General features: G+C 45.8%; 1 protein-coding gene across 1 annotated transcript in view; it reads right to left on the bottom strand.

Annotated features, from left to right (window-relative positions):
* The window catches only part of osbpl8 (oxysterol binding protein-like 8), a 96,158-nt gene that overhangs the window by 57,621 nt on the left and 17,715 nt on the right, over positions 1-20,822 (bottom strand). The window contains 1 exon segment of the mRNA XM_046296849.1: positions 9,047-9,442. Within this exon segment, the coding sequence (XP_046152805.1) occupies positions 9,047-9,395 (349 nt within the window). The 5' untranslated portion in view covers positions 9,396-9,442.

The following is a 20,822-nucleotide window of genomic DNA, read 5'->3' as shown; positions in this document are numbered from 1 at the left end:
CAGTTCAGACGCTCAGCTAGGAGAAGACTGTCACCAGGAACAGGTTAAGAAGACTGTGCTGCCCCAGTCACCCTGACAACGCTGTCAGAACATATTGTCCATAAGAAAGGTCTGTTGCAGGTCCAGAACAAAAGGGTATAAGAGAAGTAGGTGTATTGAGAAAGGAGTCTCAAAGAGCACCAATGGTTATCTCTGTGAAAACCAATAGGCCCCACCTGGTCCTTATCGTCGGAATAGAATCTCCAGAGCATTGCTGTTTTTCCATCCACAAGATTCCTGGCATCCTCCCATCCCATTCAATTGACCCTTCCCTCCTAATGTTTCCTTGTTTGTTCTGTCAACAGCTGCGGCCCTTCAGTGCCCTCTGGCCAATTAAGAAGTGTTATCGTGTTATCTATATTTTCGAATGGAAGGAGTCATTCCATCCCTGTCTGTTTAGAGACGAGGCAAACAACAGCTTTGATAACAGCTCCCGAGTTCTGTGAGAGAGCAGGTTTGTCACAGCGTTGCTCGGCGACACTTGAAAAAAAAAAAAAAAAAAAAAAGTGTGTCCCCAAATGTTACCTTATTTCTGACATAGTGCACTACTTCTGACCAGACCCCTATAGGCCCAGATCAACAGTAGTGCACTTTACAGGGAATATGGAGCCATTTGGGACACAAACACAGATCCCTGAGCAAACAGGCTAATTAACACATGTAATTAAGACTTTCTGGAGTACGTATAATTCAAAATCTTAGGCCTAACCCTGCTGCCTCAAAGGAAAGTTCAGCTGGTCCAAACTAATAAATGGCATTTTTAAGAAACAAGTCAAACAACAGAGCGAAGAAACTTCACAAAGGTGTTGGGCCAACAATGTGACAAACAGTTGAGGTGTTTTGCATAACCCCCTGGGTTAGGTTCAGTCTCCAACCTCCATGGGGGTAAAAGTAGTAGTCTACTGGACCCGGAAGCATCGGGCATGTCGCTGTCATGTCAGGAAATAGTGCGTGAGGGTATTTAGGGAGGACCCACATTAGGTAAGTGTTTGCAGACAAATATTGGGCCAGCCAAACAAAGTCCCCAGGCATTCTGCATGTGTCCACCATATCCATACTACTGGCCTGGGTCAACATATCAGGAGATAAAGACAGTCCAGGTCAATAGCCTGGGTCAACATATCAGGAGATAAAGACAGCCCAGGTCAATAGCCTGGGTCAACATATCAGGAGATAAAGACAGTCCAGGTCAATAGCCTGGGTCAACATATCAGGAGATAAAGACAGTCCAGGTCAATAGCCTGGGTCAACATATCAGGAGATAAAGACAGTCCAGGTCAATAGCCTGGGTCAACATATCAGGAGATAAAGATAGCCCAGGTCAATAGCCTGGGTCAACATATCAGGAGATAAAGACAGGTCAATAGGTCAACATATCAGGAGATAAAGACAGTCCAGGTCAATAGCCTGGGTCAACATATCAGGAGATAAAGACAGTCCAGGTCAATAGCCTGGGTCAACATATCAGGAGATAAAGACAGTCCAGGTCAATAGCCTGGGTCAACATATCAGGAGATAAAGACAGTCCAGGTCAATAGCCTGGGTCAACATATCAGGAGATAAAGACAGCCCAGGTCAATAGCCTGGGTCAACATATCAGGAGATAAAGACAGTCCAGGTCAATAGCCTGGGTCAACATATCAGGAGATAAAGACAGCCCAGGTCAATAGCCTGGGTCAACATATCAGGAGATAAAGACAGTCCAGGTCAATAGCCTGGGTCAACATATCAGGAGATAAAGACAGTCCAGGTCAATAGCCTGGGTCAACATATCAGGAGATAAAGACAGTCCAGGTCAATAGCCTGGGTCAACATATCAGGAGATAAAGACAGCCCAGGTCAATAGCCTGGGTCAACATATCAGGAGATAAAGACAGTCCAGGTCAACATATCAGGAGATAAAGACAGTCCAGGTCAATAGCCTGGGTCAACATATCAGGAGATAAAGACAGTCCAGGTCAATAGCCTGGGTCAACATATCAGGAGATAAAGACAGTCCAGGTCAATAGCCTGGGTCAACATATCAGGAGATAAAGACAGTCCAGGTCAGGAGATAAAGACAGCCCAGGTCAACATATCAGGAGATAAAGACAGTCCAGGTCAATAGCCTGGGTCAACATATCAGGAGATAAAGACAGTCCAGGTCAATAGCCTGGGTCAACATATCAGGAGATAAAGACAGTCCAGGTCAATAGCCTGGGTCAACATATCAGGAGATAAAGACAGCCCAGGTCAATAGCCTGGGTCAACATATCAGGAGATAAAGACAGTCCAGGTCAATAGCCTGGGTCAACATATCAGGAGATAAAGACAGTCCAGGTCAATAGCCTGGGTCAACATATCAGGAGATAAAGACAGTCCAGGTCAATAGCCTGGGTCAACATATCAGGAGATAAAGATAGCCCAGGTCAATAGCCTGGGTCAACATATCAGGAGATAAAGACAGTCCAGGTCAACATATCAGGAGATAAAGACAGTCCAGGTCAATAGCCTGGGTCAACATATCAGGAGATAAAGACAGTCCAGGTCAATAGCCTGGGTCAACATATCAGGAGATAAAGACAGTCCAGGTCAATAGCCTGGGTCAACATATCAGGAGATAAAGACAGTCCAGGTCAATAGCCTGGGTCAACATATCAGGAGATAAAGACAGTCCAGGTCAATAGCCTGGGTCAACATATCAGGAGATAAAGACAGTCCAGGCCAACACATAATATATGATGCATGGCTATTCATGTATACAGAAACATCTGCATTAAGTGACTGGACAGTCGTCATCTAATGTGCCTTGAACAGATTAGCATTTTAGCGACTGACCACAATAGTCACTCTGGAGTGAAGTTTCCTTCCCCCTCCCCCAACCTTAGCCAGATAGTGGGGAAAAAGGCCAAACTGACCCAAGATCAGCACCGAGAGCAACTTTACCGTACACTGTGACCGGACCACAGTCTCCACTGTATTTTTACACAGACGGCTAGCTATCACATCTCCCTGTGTGTAACACTAGCCCCTGCATGCAGGATTAAGAAACAATGGTTCTCCATTACAGTACACCACATGGAATCTGCATATCAGGAAGTAGAGCAACAACAGGGAGCACTTTATTTGACAGTAGCTGATGTCTCCACTGGTACTTACCTGGTATTTAATATGAAATGGTGTGGCAACAATGGATACGTTCTGGTACTTAACCTCAAAGAACTCAACACCAAACATCTAATATGGTCATATTAGTGCTAATAGCTAAATACTGTGTCACGTTGGATGGACAATGCAATCCTGAGTAAATAGTGTTTCAATGGTTGGCATTTCATTCTGGGTAAGAGTGCTCTGCTATGTTTACATTCTGGCTACATTAACTAATGTCTAATGTCAACAAAGTATGTTTTTATTTCTTAAAAGGATAGTTCACTCAAAAACTATATTTTTGTATTTTGTTCATTAGTCCACTGTAAATACATCCCCGGGAAATGTTTCATGTCAGCAGTCAAGTTAGAGCACTTTCAGTACAGAGCAGAAACTGTGATGATGCGTTTTGCAGGTTTTGAGTGACCTAACCCTTTAATCAAGTAAAGTTGGGCAGTGGGGCAGGCTCATCTGCCACAGCTTCCGGAGAAGGAAGATATTGAGCAGCAGCAGGCATGCATAGCTCTTTGGGTGCTTGATGATCCCCCTACCCTGCCAAACAGGCCAACAGGCCAACAGAAAGGGCAGCGATGAGTTAATCCTGGTACACAGCCAAAGAACTACAGTCTGCAAAATGTGCAGGTAGATATACCACAGAAGAAGAAAGAATCAACGCTGTAGATATTTATGGTAAAGGTCAATGTGTAACACACTATAAATTGATATGCTATTCATTAATACTATTATTTAGATGCGTAGACGCAATATCCTCTATCAAGTACTTTACGACAGGCTTTTAATCTCCTCATAGGTCAACAGTGCTGTCATCGATTAACATCCATTTCAGTTCAGTGCTTTTAACTACAGATGTAAGATCTTAATTTGAGCCAGTTTGCTACAGCAAGAACATAATCCTGCAGCAACAGTAATGTAATAATGTGAATTATTATCTGGATTATAATTAATGGACATTTTTTGTGGGGGTTGAAACATTATTCATTAGCGCAAATCAAGTCTGACATTTTAAAGTGGAATTTAGAAGCATTAGAAGCTATTTTAACCCTTGAATACACGACAAGATTGCATTTCATGCTGTGCAGGAAAATTAACAGCAACAGAAGAGTTATCAAATTAAGATCCTACATCTGTAGCACTCAGACTCACCAGCATAACATTCTGACTAAATAACCACTGATTTCGGAGCAGAAATAGTGACATTTACCCTTTCTGAATGGGAACATTTAAAAGCCAAACTGCTGGTAAGTGATATTTCGTCAAATCTATTCAGATATGTTCCTGGAATGAACCATGGCAAGTTGAACAAGGGGGCGTATGGCTCTTTCTCTCAAAGCAACGTTAGTCCCCACAACCCTGGTCCCTCTGTAGACTATTGAATGAACCATGGCAAGTTGAACAAGGGGGCGTATGGCTCTTTCTCTCAAAGCAACATTAGTCCCCACAACCCTGGTCCCTCTGTAGACTATTGAATGAACCATGGCTAGACTATTGAATGAACCATGGCAAGTTGGGGGCGTATGGATCTTTCTCTCAAAGCAACGTTAGTCCCCACAACCCTGGTCCCTCTCTAGACTATTGAATGAACCATGGCAAGTTGAACAAGGGGGCGTATGGCTCTTTCTCTCAAAGCAACGTTAGTCCCCACAACCCTGGTCCCTCTCTAGACTATTGAAAGAACCATGGCAAGTTGAACAAGGGGGCGTATGGCTCTTTCTCTCAAAGCAACGTTAGTCCCCACAACCCTGGTCCCTCTCTAGACTATCTAAGCCTCTCTGAATACAACCTCTACGGCCCAGTTCACTTGATGTAGTCACTATGTAGCAAAGTCAAAGTTCAAATAGTGGGTGCTTATATTTTTCCTGTTTCACACATGTACAAGTGTGCAACCTGTGTGGTGTGAAATAGAAATGTATATATCCCATCCCCCCTGAGACATCCTTGGAGAGTACGGTCACGGACAGGGATCAGCCATTACTGCCGGCGACCATGGAGCAATTAGGGTTAAGTGCCTTGCTCTGTTCCAATACCTGAATGATCTAGACTGAATCCCAAATGGCACCCCATTCCCTAGAAAAGTGCACTACGTTTGACCAGAGCCCCATGTGCCCTGGTCAAAAGTAGTACATTATATAGGTAGGGTTCTAATAGGGTTCCATTAGGGCCGCAGCCATGGAGTGCATCAGGGCCGCGATCATACCAGTATCACTTTACTCCTTAGTATCGTGGCAAGGAAACAAAACACAGAGATGATTTAACTTCTTTAGGAAAACAGCCCTACTGTTGGAAACAAACATCATCATGTTGTCATCTAGAATCACATTTATTTATTTTTCAAACTACAGTACACAATATTTCAGATACATCAGGTCTGTTTCCTGACTTTATTTTAGCCAAATATTGCGATACTGGTATCGTCCCGGCCCTAGTATCAACATAGTCTCTCATGACAGACTACAAATTGAGTAGAAGGCTAGAACACGTAAGATTTGGGCCTGGGATCCGAGATAACCAGTAACACAACACTGGTGTTACTATTCATAGAGGGTCTGGGGGGTCTCTGTACAGCGAGCCACACTGTTCGCTCCTAATGCTACATCTCTCTGTTCGCTCCTAATGCTACATATTCACTGCCAAAGCTGCATATCTCCGTTAGCAGCTGCTTAGCTACAGAGACACTACCATATTAATATGACTCGGCTGTACTTGCCTTCCGCCGTCGTGGCGAAATAAGGAGAATGCCAACCAAGGTCAATTGGAGACAAAGGTCCTTACCAGTGAACTGAAACCGCTCTCTCTCTCTCTCTCTACATACATACATGTCTCCCCACCAGCTGTGCTTGCCCAGCCTACAGACATCCAGGGCGAGCCCAGGCCCAGAGACCCCCAGATCGTCCATCCGGGTCTCTTGATCTCCAACTGGCCCCGCAAAAACACTCTGAGCTCCCCAGACTCCGCCTCCCATTGGTGGATGGCCAGGCAGGAAGTAGGAAAGGGCTGCGATTGGTTCAGATGGGTGTCTCCATCCATGTTAACCCCGGGTGACAGGGCGTAATCCCTGAGAATGAGCCTAAATCCGGGTTGTCCCCACCTGCTCCCCCCTCCCTCCACCTTTCCTGCTGTCCATCTACCTGGCCAGGGTGAGAGAGGAGATAGAGACAGTTAAAGAGAGAGTATCTGGAAAGCAGATTTGTATTTCCATGAGAGTCAACATGGTGGGTCTGGGTCTATTTTAGTGTAAGTGCCAGGGCAGGGAGAAAGGCCTTGCTTAGTAGGCTGTCCATGTACAGACTGTCTTAGCTGCAGCACAGCAGGCACCTCCCTGTAGCCAGGCAGAGACTGAGACAGACTGCATTAACAAGCTCAGCATTTAGCTGTCCCTTATCTGCGGAGGGAATCTAGCCTCATTCAATATCCTACCATGTGTTTATGGCATTATTGCGGTCTATAGAATATCTAAACTTTGATTACCCAGGTCTGTACTATTCAGAATAAATATCAGTTTTGTGTAGGATCCAAATAACATTATTATTTGGTTATATCCAACTAGTGAGGTCATGAGACAAACACATGCCGACAACATGCAAGTTGGCGGACAGTCAACCGGTCAAGAGAAGCTGAAATGGAATGCATCTTGATCCACACAACATTGTTTGAGACCAATACAGCATCATTTCCAATCTTGATCCACACAACATTGTTCGAGACCAATACAGCATCATTTCCAATCTTGGTCCACACAACATTGTTCGAGACCAATATAGCATCATTTCCAATCTTGATCCACACAACATTGTTCGAGACCAATACAGCATCATTTCCAATCTTGATCCACACAGCACTGTTTGAGACCAATACAGCATCATTTCCCTCACAATACAACACTGTTTGAGACCAATAAAGCATCATTTCCCTCACTATACAACACTGTTTGAGACCAATACAGCATCATTTCCCTCACTATACAACACTGTTTGAGACCAATACAGCACCATTTCCCTCACTATACAACACTGTTTGAGACCAATACAGCATCATTTCCCTCACTATACAACACTGTTTGAGACCAATACAGCATCATTTCCCTCACTATACAACACTGTTTTTAAAGCATCATTTCCCTCACTATACAACACTGTTTGAGACCAATACAACACTGTTTGAGCATCATTTACAACACTGTTTGAGACCAATACAGCATCATTTCCCTCACTATACAACACTGTTTGAGACCAATACAGCATCATTTCCCTCACTATACAACACTGTTTGAGACCAATACAGCATCATTTCTCTCACAATATAAAGAAGCTACTTGAGGCAGTGGGGGTTACCATGGAAACCTGGACCAGGGCTTAAGAGTTCCGATGGTTTCAGAGTTTAACCTATCTGAACCATATTCTTCTCCCAGAGAACGTTTGTTGTGGAACTTGGATAGGAATTCACATCCCCTCTTTCAAGTAAGTAGGAACACTTGTCAGAATCTAAAGAGGGGAGGGACTTGTTGGCCTTTAAAGCCCCAAGTTTATGTTTCAGCCTGACGGCAGCCCCACCAGGGACAGCCCCACCATGAAAGACAAACAGTGGAGCAACGGTCCCTTTAATGCAGGGTTCTGATATGATGAGACGGCTGTACGAAGGTCAAAAGGCATTTCTAAGTTCTATTCTTCAAGAATCAACAGTTGGAATGGCCATTGAACAGCAGGAAATATTCTAAATTGTGAGACCTTAAGAAGAACACCATGATTATCTCTACTGATGCCTCTGAATAAACAATATCCGAGAAGGCTATATGAGAGAGTTAATGCCTGCGTCCCATTTAGTGCACTACTATGGCACTAAATAAAGAAATAGGGTGCCATTTGAGATGGATCCAATGTGGTGTCATGATAAATGGAGGGGGTAGTGACGTTGGACCAATAACAGACTGGTAAATGTCACGACGGCCGTCACAAGTGTTCACCACCTGCCTGTTCACACTGACTGAAGGATACAGATCACCGGCATTGTTGCCTCCCAGCCTTTCATCCTTATTGGATTCTCTGCCCTTTAGGACGGCATTACCTGTGAAGTGCTTACTTGTGAAGCGCTCGGCCTACAGTCTTATATTCAGAAGAGCAAACCAGCAATAACCACAACTGAGAAACTGACACTAGGAAAATAACACTGGATGTATTGGCTTAGAGTTAGCTAATAAAAGTAATTTCTGTCATTTACCAGCCTACATCTCAGAGCTGTATAGAGGCCTAGGTACTATCAATATCAATGCAACCATCTGCCCTTCTTATACTCAAGGCAGGGATTTTTTTATTATTATGGTTCTATCCCAGAATTATTTCCTTTTGTGCAACGACTGGTTGCCCAGTTGTAAAAGTCCCCCCAACCGCACCACTCAGGTCTCTTTTGAGAGAAGTGTTGCTTGTTCTGATAGAATGCAGACACATGATTTGAAGGTGCTCTAGAATGAGGAGAGAAAAATATTTGTTTTTCCTTTTAGCTTCTGCTCCCTCTGGTGGTAGATAATGGAATATTCCAGAAGGAAGGTACTGTCGTGTATTGGATGAACCATTTTTGACATTTGGAGGGTAAAACCTTCCAAAACCACCTTAAAACACTCCCAATGCCTTGTCATATACAAGTCTCAATAAAAACATCAGATCCTTTTGCTTCGAGCATTGGTAACCTCTGGGCTTCCCCTGGTATCTGCTTCAACCCTGAAGGTTGCATGGAGCCTAGCAGAGCCCATCAACCTCCAGAGGACACCGTGGTTCAGGAATATTGAGGTTAGTACAGAGATTGAGAGATACCTGACCCTGGGTCTGTGCTTAGAGGGCAAAGTATGCCTGGAAGAAGAAGGTGGTCTTACCATGGGTGTAGCTGAGCCCCGGGCTGAGGGAAGAGGGGCTGGCGAGGTGATCTCTGCTGGGGGTGTGGAGGCTCCCATCCTTCTCCTTCTTCTCCTCTCTGTCCTTCTCCTTCTTCTCCTCTCTGTCCTTCTCCTCCCTCTTCTCTCGCTCCTTCTCCTCCCTCTTCTCTCGCTCCTTCTCCTTCTCCTCCCTCTTCTCTCGCTCCTTCTCCTTCTCCTCCCTCTTCTCTCGCTCCTTCTCCTTCTCCTCCCTCTTCTCTCGCTCCTTCTCCTTCTCCTCCCTCTTCTCTCGCTCCTTCTCCTTCTCCTCCCTCTTCTCTCGCTCCTTCCCCTGGCTTCGCTGGCTCATTCTCCCTGGGGTCAATAGGACGGGGTCATCACTGGGAATTAAGGCAGCTGGAGGAGAGCGAAAGCGAGAAAGAGAGAGAAAGAGAGGGAGAAAAAGGAAAGAGAGGGGGAGAAAAGGGAAAGAGAGAGAGAGGGGGAGAAAAGGGAAAGAGAGAGAGAGGGGGAGAAAAGGAAAGAGAGAGAGAGGGGGAGAAAAGTGAAAGAGAGAGAGAGAAAAGGGAAAGAGAGAGAGAGAAAGAGGGGGAGAAAAGGGAAAGAGAGAGAGAGAGAGAAAGAGGAGGGAGAGAAGAGAGAGAGAGAGAGAGAGAGAAAGAGAGAGGGAGAAAAGGGAGAGAGAGAGAGAGAGAGAGGGGGAGAAAAGGGAAAGAAGAGAGAGAGAAAGAGAGAGAGGGAGAGAAAGGAGAGAGAGAGAGAGAGAGAGGAGAAACGGGAAAGAGAGAGAGAGAAAAGGGAAAGAGAGAAAGAGAGGGGGAGAAAAGGGAAAGAGAGAGAGGGGGAGGGAAAAGAGGAAAGAGAGGGGGAGAAAAGGGAAAGAGAGAGAGGGGGAGAAAAGGGAAAGAGAGTGAGAGGGAGAAAAGGGAAAAGAGAGAGAGTGAGGGGGAGAAAAGGGAGAGAGAGATATTAATTTGTATCTGCTGACCAACAGGCTGAGCAGCAGGGGTTCTCCTCCCCCACTGGTGATGACAGATGATGATGACACAGTGCCCTCTAGTGGCACGGCTGCAAAGATTCCATCTAACGAGGAGTAGGGTGAAGTTGCACCTAAAGTTGCATTTTCCCCACTAACGGTTAAGGTTAGGATTGGGAGGGTAAGCTGATCCTAGATCTGTACTTAGCGGAAACGTCACCCTGCAGCGTTATAACATATTAATGCAGAGGATATCTCAGTATAGTACGAACACTTCTTAACTCTATGGCAAAAGGTTAACGAGATTTGGTTTAGTGTATGTGAAGCACACACAGCATATTTAATGAATAACATCCTAGCTAGAGAACACATTGTGCCTAGTAGCACTCTTAAAGGGAAAATGCACAGAGAAACCATCTAGTAGTGCTCTTAATTAAAGGGAAAATTCACTCTAAGGTTTCCAGTGAGTCTTAGTACAGCAGTCTACTGTTACAGTGAAGCAGTCTACTGTTACAGTCCACCACTCAATAAGGTTGCCAGTGAGTCTTAGTACAGCAGTCTACTGTTACAGTGAAGCAGTCCACTGTTACAGTGAAGCAATCTACTGTTACAGTAAAGCAGTCTACTGTTACAGTGAAGCAGTCTACTGTTACAGTCAATAAGGTTTCCAGTGAGTCTTAGTGCAGCAGTCTACTGTTAGTGAGCAATCTACTGTTACAGTGAAGCAGTCTACTGTTACAGTGAAGCAGTCTACTGTTACAGTCCACCACTCAATAAGGTTTACAGTGAGTCTTAGTGCAGCAGTCTACTGTTACAGTGAAGCAATCTACTGTTACAGTGAAGCAGTCTACTGTTACAGTGAAGCAGTCTACTGTTACAGTGCAGCAGTCTACTGTTACAGTGAAGCAGTCTACTGTTACAGTCCACCACTCAATAAGGTTGCCAGTGAGTCTTAGTACAGCAGTCTACTGTTACAGTGAAGCAGTCCACTGTTACAGTGAAGCAATCTACTGTTACAGTAAAGCAGTCTACGGTTACAGTGAAGCAGTCTACTGTTACAGTGAAGCAGTCTACTGTTACAGTCAATAAGGTTTCCAGTGAGTCTTAGTGCAGCAGTCTACTGTTAGTGAGCAATCTACTGTTACAGTGAAGCAGTCTACTGTTACAGTGAAGCAGTCTACTGTTACAGTGAAGCAGTCTACTGTTACAGTCCACCACTCAATAAGGTTTACAGTGAGTCTTAGTGCAGCAGTCTACTGTTACAGTGAAGCAATCTACTGTTACAGTGAAGCAGTCTACTGTTACAGTGAAGCAGTCTACTGTTACAGTGCAGCAGTCTACTGTTACAGTGAAGCAGTCTACTGTTACAGTCCACCAGTCAATAAGGTTTACAGTGAGTCTTAGTGCAGCAGTCTACTGTTACAGTGAAGCAGTCCACTGTTACAGTGCAGCAGTCTACTGTTACAGTGAAGCAGTCTACTGTTACAGTCTACTAGTCAATAAGGTTTACAGTGTGTCTTAGTGCAGCAGTCTACTGTTACAGTGAAGCAGTCTACTGTTACAGTGAAGCAGTCCACTGTTACAGTGAAGCAGTCTACTGTTACAGTGAAGCAGTCTACTGTTACAGTCCACCAGTCAATAAGGTTTCCAGTGAGTGTTAGTACAGCAGTCCACTGTTACAGTGAAGCAGTCCACTGTTACAGTGAAGCAGTCCACTGTTACAGTGAAGCAGTCCACTGTTACAGTGAAGCAGTCCACTGTTACAGTGAAGCAGTCCACTGTTACAGTGAAGCAGTCCACTGTTACAGTGAAGCAGTCCACTGTTACAGTAAGCAGTCCACTTTACAGTGAAGAGTCCACTGTTACAGTGAAGCAGTCTACTGTTACAGTCCACCAGTCAATAAAGTGAGTCTTAGTCCAGTCTACTGTTACAGTGAAGGAGTCCACTGTTACAGTGAAGCAGTCCACTGTTACCAGTCCACTGTTACAGTGAAGCAGTCTACTGTTACAGTGCACCAGTCAGCAGGTAAAGGTGTTCTCGAGAAGCTAGATGTTCTTTACCATTCGGCCATCAGATTTGCCACCAATGCTCTTTATAGGACACATCACCTGACTCTCTATTCCTCTGTAAACTGCTCATCTCTGTATACCCGTTGCTATGCCAACCCTAGGAAACGCAACGCCAACCCTAGGAAACGCAACGCCAACCCTAGGAAAATCAACGCCACCCCTATGAAAGTCAACGCCATCACTAAGTCAACGCCATCACTAAGAAAGTCAAAGCCACCCCTAAGAAAGTCAACGCCATCCCTAAGAAAGTCAACGCCATCCCTAAGAAAGTCAACGCCACCCCTAAGAAAGTCAACGCCACCCCTAAGAAAGTCAACGCCACCCCTAAGAAAGTCAACGCCACCCCTAAGAAAGTCAACGCCATCCCTAAGAAAGTCAACGCCACCCCTAAGAAAGTCAACGCCATCCCTAAGAAAGTCAACGCCACCCCTAAGAAAGTCAACGCCACCCCTAAGAAAGTCAACGCCACCCCTAAGAAAGTCAACGCCACCCCTAAGAAAGTCAACGCCACCCCTAAGAAAGTCAACGCCATCCCTAAGAAAGTCAACGCCATCCCTAAGAAAGTCAACGCCATCCCTAAGAAAGTCAAAGCCACCACTAAGTCAACGCCATCCCTAAGAAAGTCAACGCCATCCCTAAGAAAGTCAACGCCATCCCTAAGAAAGTCAACGCCATCCCTAAGAAAGTCAACGCCACCCCTAAGAAAGTCAACGCCACCCCTAAGAAAGTCAACGCCACCCCTAAGAAAGTCAACGCCATCCCTAAGAAAGTCAACGCCATCCCTAAGAAAGTCAACGCCATCCCTAAGAAAGTCAAAGCCACCACTAAGTCAACGCCATCACTAAGAAAGTCAACGTCATCACTAAGAAAGTCAACGCCATCACTAAAAAAGTCAAAGCCACCCCTAAGAAAGTCAACGCCATCCCTAAGAAAGTCAACGCCATCCCTAAGAAAGTCAAAGCCACCCCTAAGAAAGTCAACGCCATCCCTAAGAAAGTCAACGCCATCCCTAAGAAAGTCAACGCCATCCCTAAGAAAGTCAAAGCCACCCCTAAGAAACTCAGACATACGAGACACAGCCAGCCGTAGGCCTAGATAGTGAACTCAACAACTGCAAGTGACATTTCAGTGAGTCAGTGACTATTGGAAATATTGTGGCTCACCAAAACAGGGCACTGTAGAACCATAAAGCTAGTGTGAAACTAGATCAGCACTGTTCAGCCATACATGTGATGAACAATATCATAGTTACAGACAACTTTCACCCACTCCAAACTTTTGGCCTACCCAGAGAAATCCTTTCCTATAACTTGGAATTCATGACATTTGTTTAAGGTAAACACAAACTACTGGCTACTGTAACACAACCTTCCAATGCATCCCTGTCCTGTTGAGGTGTTGAGTTGGAGGACGTGAGCCTGTTGCCCCTGTGAGCCCTCTCACCCCTGCCTCTCCCCGCCTCCTCACCCCTTCCTGTCCCTTTCAAAGGTCAGTGGCTTACCTGATGTGGTGGGGTGCTCTCTGATCTCTGCATGGAGCTGGTATGGGGAAGGGTGGGGACAGGTAGACAGAGATGGGGAGAGAGAGAGAGATGGGGAGTGAGAGTTGGGTAGCGAGAGTTGGGTGAGATTGAGAGATGGGGAGCGAGAGAGAGAGATGGGGAGCGAGAGAGAGAGATGGGGAGCGAGAGAGAGAGATGGGGAGCGAGAGAGAGAGATGGGGAGCGAGAGAGAGAGATGGGGAGCGAGAGAGAGAGATGGGGAGCGAGAGAGAGAGATGGGGAGTGAGAGAGAGAGATGGGGAGCGAGAGAGAGAGAGATGAGATGGGGGAGGGATGGGGACAGAGAGAGAGAGAGATGGGGAGCGAGAGAGAGAGAGATGGGGGGAGAGAGAGAGAGATGGGGAGCGAGAGAGAGAGAGATGGGGAGCGAGAGAGAGAGATGGGGAGCGAGAGAGAGAGAGATGGGGAGAGAGATGGGGAGCGAGAGAGAGAGATGGGGAGCGAGAGAGAGAGAGATGGGGAGCGAGAGAGAGAGAGATGGGGAGGAGAGAGAGAGATGGGGAGCGAGAGAGAGGAGATGGGGAGCGAGAGAGAGAGAGAGGGGAGCGAGAGAGAGAGATGGGGAGCGAGAGAGAGAGAGATGGGGAGCGAGAGAGAGAGAGATGGGGAGCGAGAGAGAGAGAGATGGGGAGCGAGAGAGAGAGAGATGGGGAGCGAGAGAGAGAGAGATGGGGAGAGAGAGAGAGAGATGGGGGGAGAGAGAGAGATGGGGAGAGAGAGAGAGAGATGGGGAGCGAGAGAGAGATGGGGAGCGAGAGAGAGATGGGGAGGGAGAGAGAGAGATGGGGAGCGAGAGAGAGATGGGGAGCGAGAGAGAGATGGGGAGCGAGAGAGAGATGGGGAGCGAGAGAGAGATGGGGAGCGAGAGGGAGATGGCGAGAGAGAGATGGGGAGCGAGAGAGAGAGATGGGGAGCGAGAGAGAGAGATGGGGAGCGAGAGAGAGAGAGAGAGAGAGATGGGGAGCGAGAGAGAGAGATGGGGAGCGAGAGAGAGATGGGGAGAGCGAGAGAGAGAGATGGGGAGCGAGAGAGAGAGATGGGGAGCGAGAGAGAGAGATGGGGAGCGAGAGAGAGAGATGGGGAGCGAGAGAGAGAGATGGGGAGCGAGAGAGAGAGATGGGGAGCGAGAGAGAGAGATGGGGAGCGAGAGAGAGAGATGGGGAGCAGAGAGAGAGAGAGATGGGGAGCGAGAGAGAGAGATGGGGAGCGAGAGAGAGAGAGATGGGGAGCGAGAGAGAGAGAGATGGGGAGCGAGAGAGAGAGAGATGGGGAGCGAGAGAGAGAGAGATGGGGAGCGAGAGAGAGATGGGGAGCGAGAGAGAGATGGGGAGCGAGAGAGAGAGAGATGGGGAGCGAGAGAGAGAGAGATGGGGAGCGAGAGAGAGAGAGATGGGGAGCGAGAGAGAGAGATGGGGAGCGAGAGAGAGAGATGGGGAGCGAGAGAGAGAGATGGAGAGAGAGAGATGGGGAGCGAGAGAGAGAGATGGGGAGGAGAGAGAGAGATGGAGAGAGAGAGATGGGGAGCGAGAGAGAGAGATGGGGATGGAGAGAGAGAGATGGAGAGAGAGAGATGGAGATGGGGAGAGAGAGAGAGAGATGGGGGAGAGAGAGAGATGGGGAGCGAGAGAGAGATGGGGAGCGAGAGAGAGAGATGGGGAGCGACAGAGAGAGATGGGGAGCGAGAGAGAGAGATGGCAGAAAGAGGGGGAAAGAGGAGGGGGGTAGGGAGTCCATCCAGGTAGTCAAGGTGTCAAGGTGACCAGAGTGATGTTGGTCAGTTTGTGTGCAGCAGTGGTGGTGGTGAAGGACACAGCAGCAGAAACAGAGGATGATGAAAAAGAAGAAGACAAAAGACAAAAAAGGAGAACAGACGTTAGTAAAAAAAAAAAAACACAACACCCTACTGACAACACCCTACTGACAACACCCTACTGACAACACCATACTGACAACACCCTACTGACAACACCCTACTGACAACACCCTACCGACAACACCCTACTGACAACACCATACCGACAACACCCTACTGACAACACCCTACTGACAACACCATACTGACAACACCATACCGACAACACCCTACTGACAACAGACCACAACACCCTACTGACAACAGACCACAACACGCTACTGACAACAGACCACAACACCCTACTGACAACAGACCACAACACCCTACTGACAACAGACCACAACACCCTACTGACAACAGACCACAACACGCTACTGACAACAGACCACAACACCCTACTGACAACAGACCACAACACCCTACTGACAACAGACCACAACACCCTACTGACAACAGACCACAACACCCTACTGACAACAGACCACAACACCATACCGACAACACCCTACTGACAACAGACCACAACACCCTACTGACAACACCATACCGACAACAGACCACAACACCCTACTGACAACACCATACCGACAACACCCTACTGACAACAGACCACAACACCCTACTGACAGCACCATACCGACAACACCCTACTGACAACAGACCACAACACCCTACTGACAACACCATACCGACAACAACACCCTACTGACAACACCATACCGACAACAGACCACAAAACCCTACTGCAAACAGACCACAACACCACACTGACAACACTATGCAGATCACAACACCATACTGACAACAGACCACAACACCACACTGACAACACTATGCAGATCACAACACCATACTGACAACAGACCACAACACCATACTGACAACAGACCACAACACCATACTGACAACAGATAACAACACCACACTGACAACACTATGCAGATCACAACACCATACTGACAACAGATCACAACACCATACTGACAACAGATCACAACACCACACTGACAACACTATGCAGATCACAACACCATACTGACAACAGATTACAACACCATACTGACAACAGATCACAACACCATACTGAAAACACTATGCAGATCACAACACCATACTGACAACACTATGCAGATCACAACACCATACTGACAACAGACCACAACACCACACTGACAACACTATGCAGATCACAACACCATACTGACAACAGACCACAACACCATACTGACAACAGACCACAACACCATACTGACAACAGATAACAACACCACACTGACAACACTATGCAGATCACAACACCATACTGACAACAGATCACAACACCATACTGACAACAGATCACAACACCACACTGACAACACTATGCAGATCACAACACCATACTGACAACAGATTACAACACCATACTGACAACAGATCACAACACCATACTGACAACACTATGCAGATCACAACACCATACTGACAACACTATGCAGATCACAACACCATACTGACAACACTATGCAGATCACAACACCATACTGACAACAGATCACAACACCATACTGACAACACCATACTGACAACTACACCATACTGACAACACTATGCAGATCACAACACCACACTGACAACAGATCACAACACCATACTGACAACAGATAACAACACCACACTGACAACACCATACTGACAACACCATACTGACAACAGATCACAACACCACACTGACAACACTATGCAGATCACAACACCATACTGACAACAGATCACAACACCATACTGACAACAGATCACAACACCATACTGAAAACACTATGCAGATCACAACAGATCACAACACCAAACTGACAACACTATGCAGATCACAACACCACACTGACAACAGATCACAACACCATACTGACAACAGACCACAACACCATACTGACAACAGACCACAACACCATACTGACAACAGACCACAACACCCTACTGACAACAGACCACAACACCCTACTGACAACAGACCACAACACCCTACTGACAACAGACCACAACACCCTACTGACAACAGACCACAACACCATACTGACAACACCATACTGACAACAGACCACAACACCCTACTGACAACAGATCACGACACCATACTGAAAACACTATGCAGACCACAACACCATATTGACAACAGACCACAACACCCTACTGACAACAGACCACAACACCCTACTGACAACACCCTACTGACAACAGACCACAACACCATACTGACAACAGACCACAACACCATACTGACAACAAACCACAACACCCCACTGACAACAGATCACAACATCATACTGACAACAGCATGGTGACTGAATGGATGAGGAGGAGGAGTCTGCTCAGGTCACCAGAAGGGGTGGGGTAACATAACACCCAGTGACATATTAACACATGCACGCACACACACCAGTGGCGCCGACCACAATCCACACACACCGGGAGCAGCCTGGATTAGCAGAGATTACAGGAGTACCAGGGATGAGGAGGGATCATCCAGAGACAACACAGCACTGGGTGGGCGGGTTTGGCGTGTCTCCTGCTAAGCACCAATCGCCCCCCATCCCCGCCAGTCAAGAGAACAAATAGCAACCGGTGCATTCCATTGGCTCTGACCTCAGGGAGAGGCCACAGCTGTGCTGTAATAGGTTGAGAGTATGTACACTGAGGCTGTGTCCCTAATGGCATCCCATTACCATTATAGAGCACTATTGTTGACCAGGAACCATACAAGGAGAGCTGATTAGAGAAAGGCGAGGGGTGGCTCAGCTTTGATTAATAACGCTTTAGAGGCAAGCGGCCTTAGATTGGATTTTTAATTCAATCAAAGCTGACTGAGTGGTGAGTATATTGTCTCTCTGCAGCTCAATATGATTCGCTACATGATCAGTCAGTCCCATCAACTACCTGTTTAGTGATAAAGCACAAGGCCAGCTAAGAGGAGTTAAAAATATGTCTTGTGGTTAATGATAGTGTTATAGAGAGGAGTGATGGATGATACAGTTATAGAGAGGAGTGGTGGATGATACAGTTATAGAGAGGAGTGATGGATGATACAGTTATAGAGAGGAGTGATGGATGATACAGTTATAGAGAGGAGGGATGGATGATACAGTTATAGAGAGGAGTGATGGATGATACAGTTATAGAGAGGAGTGATGGATGATACAGTTATAGAGAGGAGTGATGGATGATACAGTTATAGAGAGGAGTGATGGATGATTCATTTAGAGAGAGGGGTGATGGATGATTAATTTAGAGAGAGGAGTGATGGATGATACAGTTGGATGAGAGAGGGGTGATGGATGATACAGTTATAGATGGATGATGAGGGATGGATGATACAGTTATAGATAGGATGGATGATGGATGATGGAGTTATAGAGAGGAGGGATGGATGATACAGTTATAAAGAGGAGTGATGGATGATACAGTTATAGAGAGGAGTGATGGATGATGCAGTTATAGAGAGGGGTGATGGATGATACAGTTATAAAGAGGAGTGATGGATGATTCATTTAGAGAGAGGGGTGATGAATGATACAGTTATAAAGAGGAGTGATGGATGATTAATTTAGAGAGAGGGGTGATGGATGATTCATTCAGAGAGAGGAGTGATGGATGATTCATTTAGAGAGAGGGGTGATGATGATACAGTTATAAAGAGGAGTGATGGATGATTCATTCAGAGAGAGGGGTGATGAATGATACAGTTATAAAGAGGAGTGATGGATGATTAATTTAGAGAGAGGGGTGATGGATAGATCACAGATACACATCTGCTTGCCCTGGCACCTTGTCAAACACTTCCTCTGACCTGTTTCACAGTTTTAAAAGCCTTTAAGAACTTGGTAAAACAACAGATTTCTCAATATAGACTATCACATGGGTCTGGGGGAACATCATGACCCGGGTCACGTTTATAAGGCACGAAACGGAAGAAAACAGTCCGAAACAAAGTTTAAATGGGCAGTAGCACCTAAACTTGTCCAATAAGACATTTTTTGTTTTCCGATGCAAAACGTTTTGCTACGGGGTTCCCTAATGAACACCATCGTAACTTCCATTCTAATCAGACATGAAATAGGAAATAATAATTTTCTCTGAACCGACCACATCAGACAATGATCCATACTAAACATGGACAGAACTGTATCAACTGAAACATTTCCCATTCACATAACACTGTATGGATCAAGTCTGTGTCCCAAATGGCACCCTATTCTCTATATAGTGCCCTATTCTCTATATAATTGCTCCAGGGTCACCGTTGATGATGGCTGACCCTGGCCGTGACCCTACTCTCCAAGGGTGTCTTATACGCAATTCACACAAGTATAATACACACTTGTGAAACAGGACAAATATCAGCACCCACCAAATTATTATTATTAGCAGTATTATTAGTAGTAGCAGTATTAGTATTAGTAGCAGTATTAGCAGTATTATTATTATTTAGTATTATTATTAGCAGTATTATTATTATTAGTAGTAGCAGTATTAGCAGTATTATTATTATTTAGTATTATTATTAGCAGTATTATTATTATTTAGTATTATTATTATTTAGTATTATTATTAGCAGTATTATTATTATTAGTAGTAGCAGTATTAGCAGTATTATTATTATTTAGTATTATTATTAGCAGTATTATTATTATTAGTAGTAGCAGTATTAGCAGTATTATTATTATTTAGTATTATTATTAGCAGTATTATTATTATTTAGTATTATTATTAGCAGTATTATTATTATTAGCAGTATTACTATTATTAGTGGTAGTATTAGTAGTAGTATTTTAACAATTATTACTTGTCTTTGGCCACCCTGCCAACAACCATTCACATCCTCTGTCTGAAAAGGCTAGAGCGGCACTGCAGGGCATACTAATAGTGCCTGCTGCTCTCCCACTGCAGGGCATACAAATAGTGCCTGCTGCTCTCGCACTGCAGGGCATACAAATAGTGCCTGCTGCTCTCGCACTGCAGGGCATACTAATAGTGCCTGCTGCTCTCGCACTGCAGGGCATACTAATAGTGCCTGCTGCTCTCGCACTGCAGGGCATACTAATAGTGCCTGCTGCTCTCGCACTGCAGGGCATACTAATAGTGCCTGCTGCTCTCCCACTGCAGGGCATACTAATGGTACCTGCTGCTCTCCCACTGCAGGGCATACTAATAGTGCCTGCTGCTCTCCCACTGCAGGGCATACTAATGGTGCCTGCTGCTCTCCCACTGCAGGGCATACTAATGGTGCCTGCTGCTCTCCCACTGCAGGACATACTAATGGTGCCTGCTGCTCTCCCAC

Source organism: Oncorhynchus gorbuscha, linkage group LG14 (genome assembly GCF_021184085.1).
Source record: "Oncorhynchus gorbuscha isolate QuinsamMale2020 ecotype Even-year linkage group LG14, OgorEven_v1.0, whole genome shotgun sequence".
Taxonomy (NCBI): Eukaryota; Metazoa; Chordata; class Actinopteri; order Salmoniformes; family Salmonidae; genus Oncorhynchus; species Oncorhynchus gorbuscha.
The sequence above is the reverse complement of the archived record's forward strand: the minus strand, read 5'-3'. Positions and strand labels throughout refer to the sequence as shown.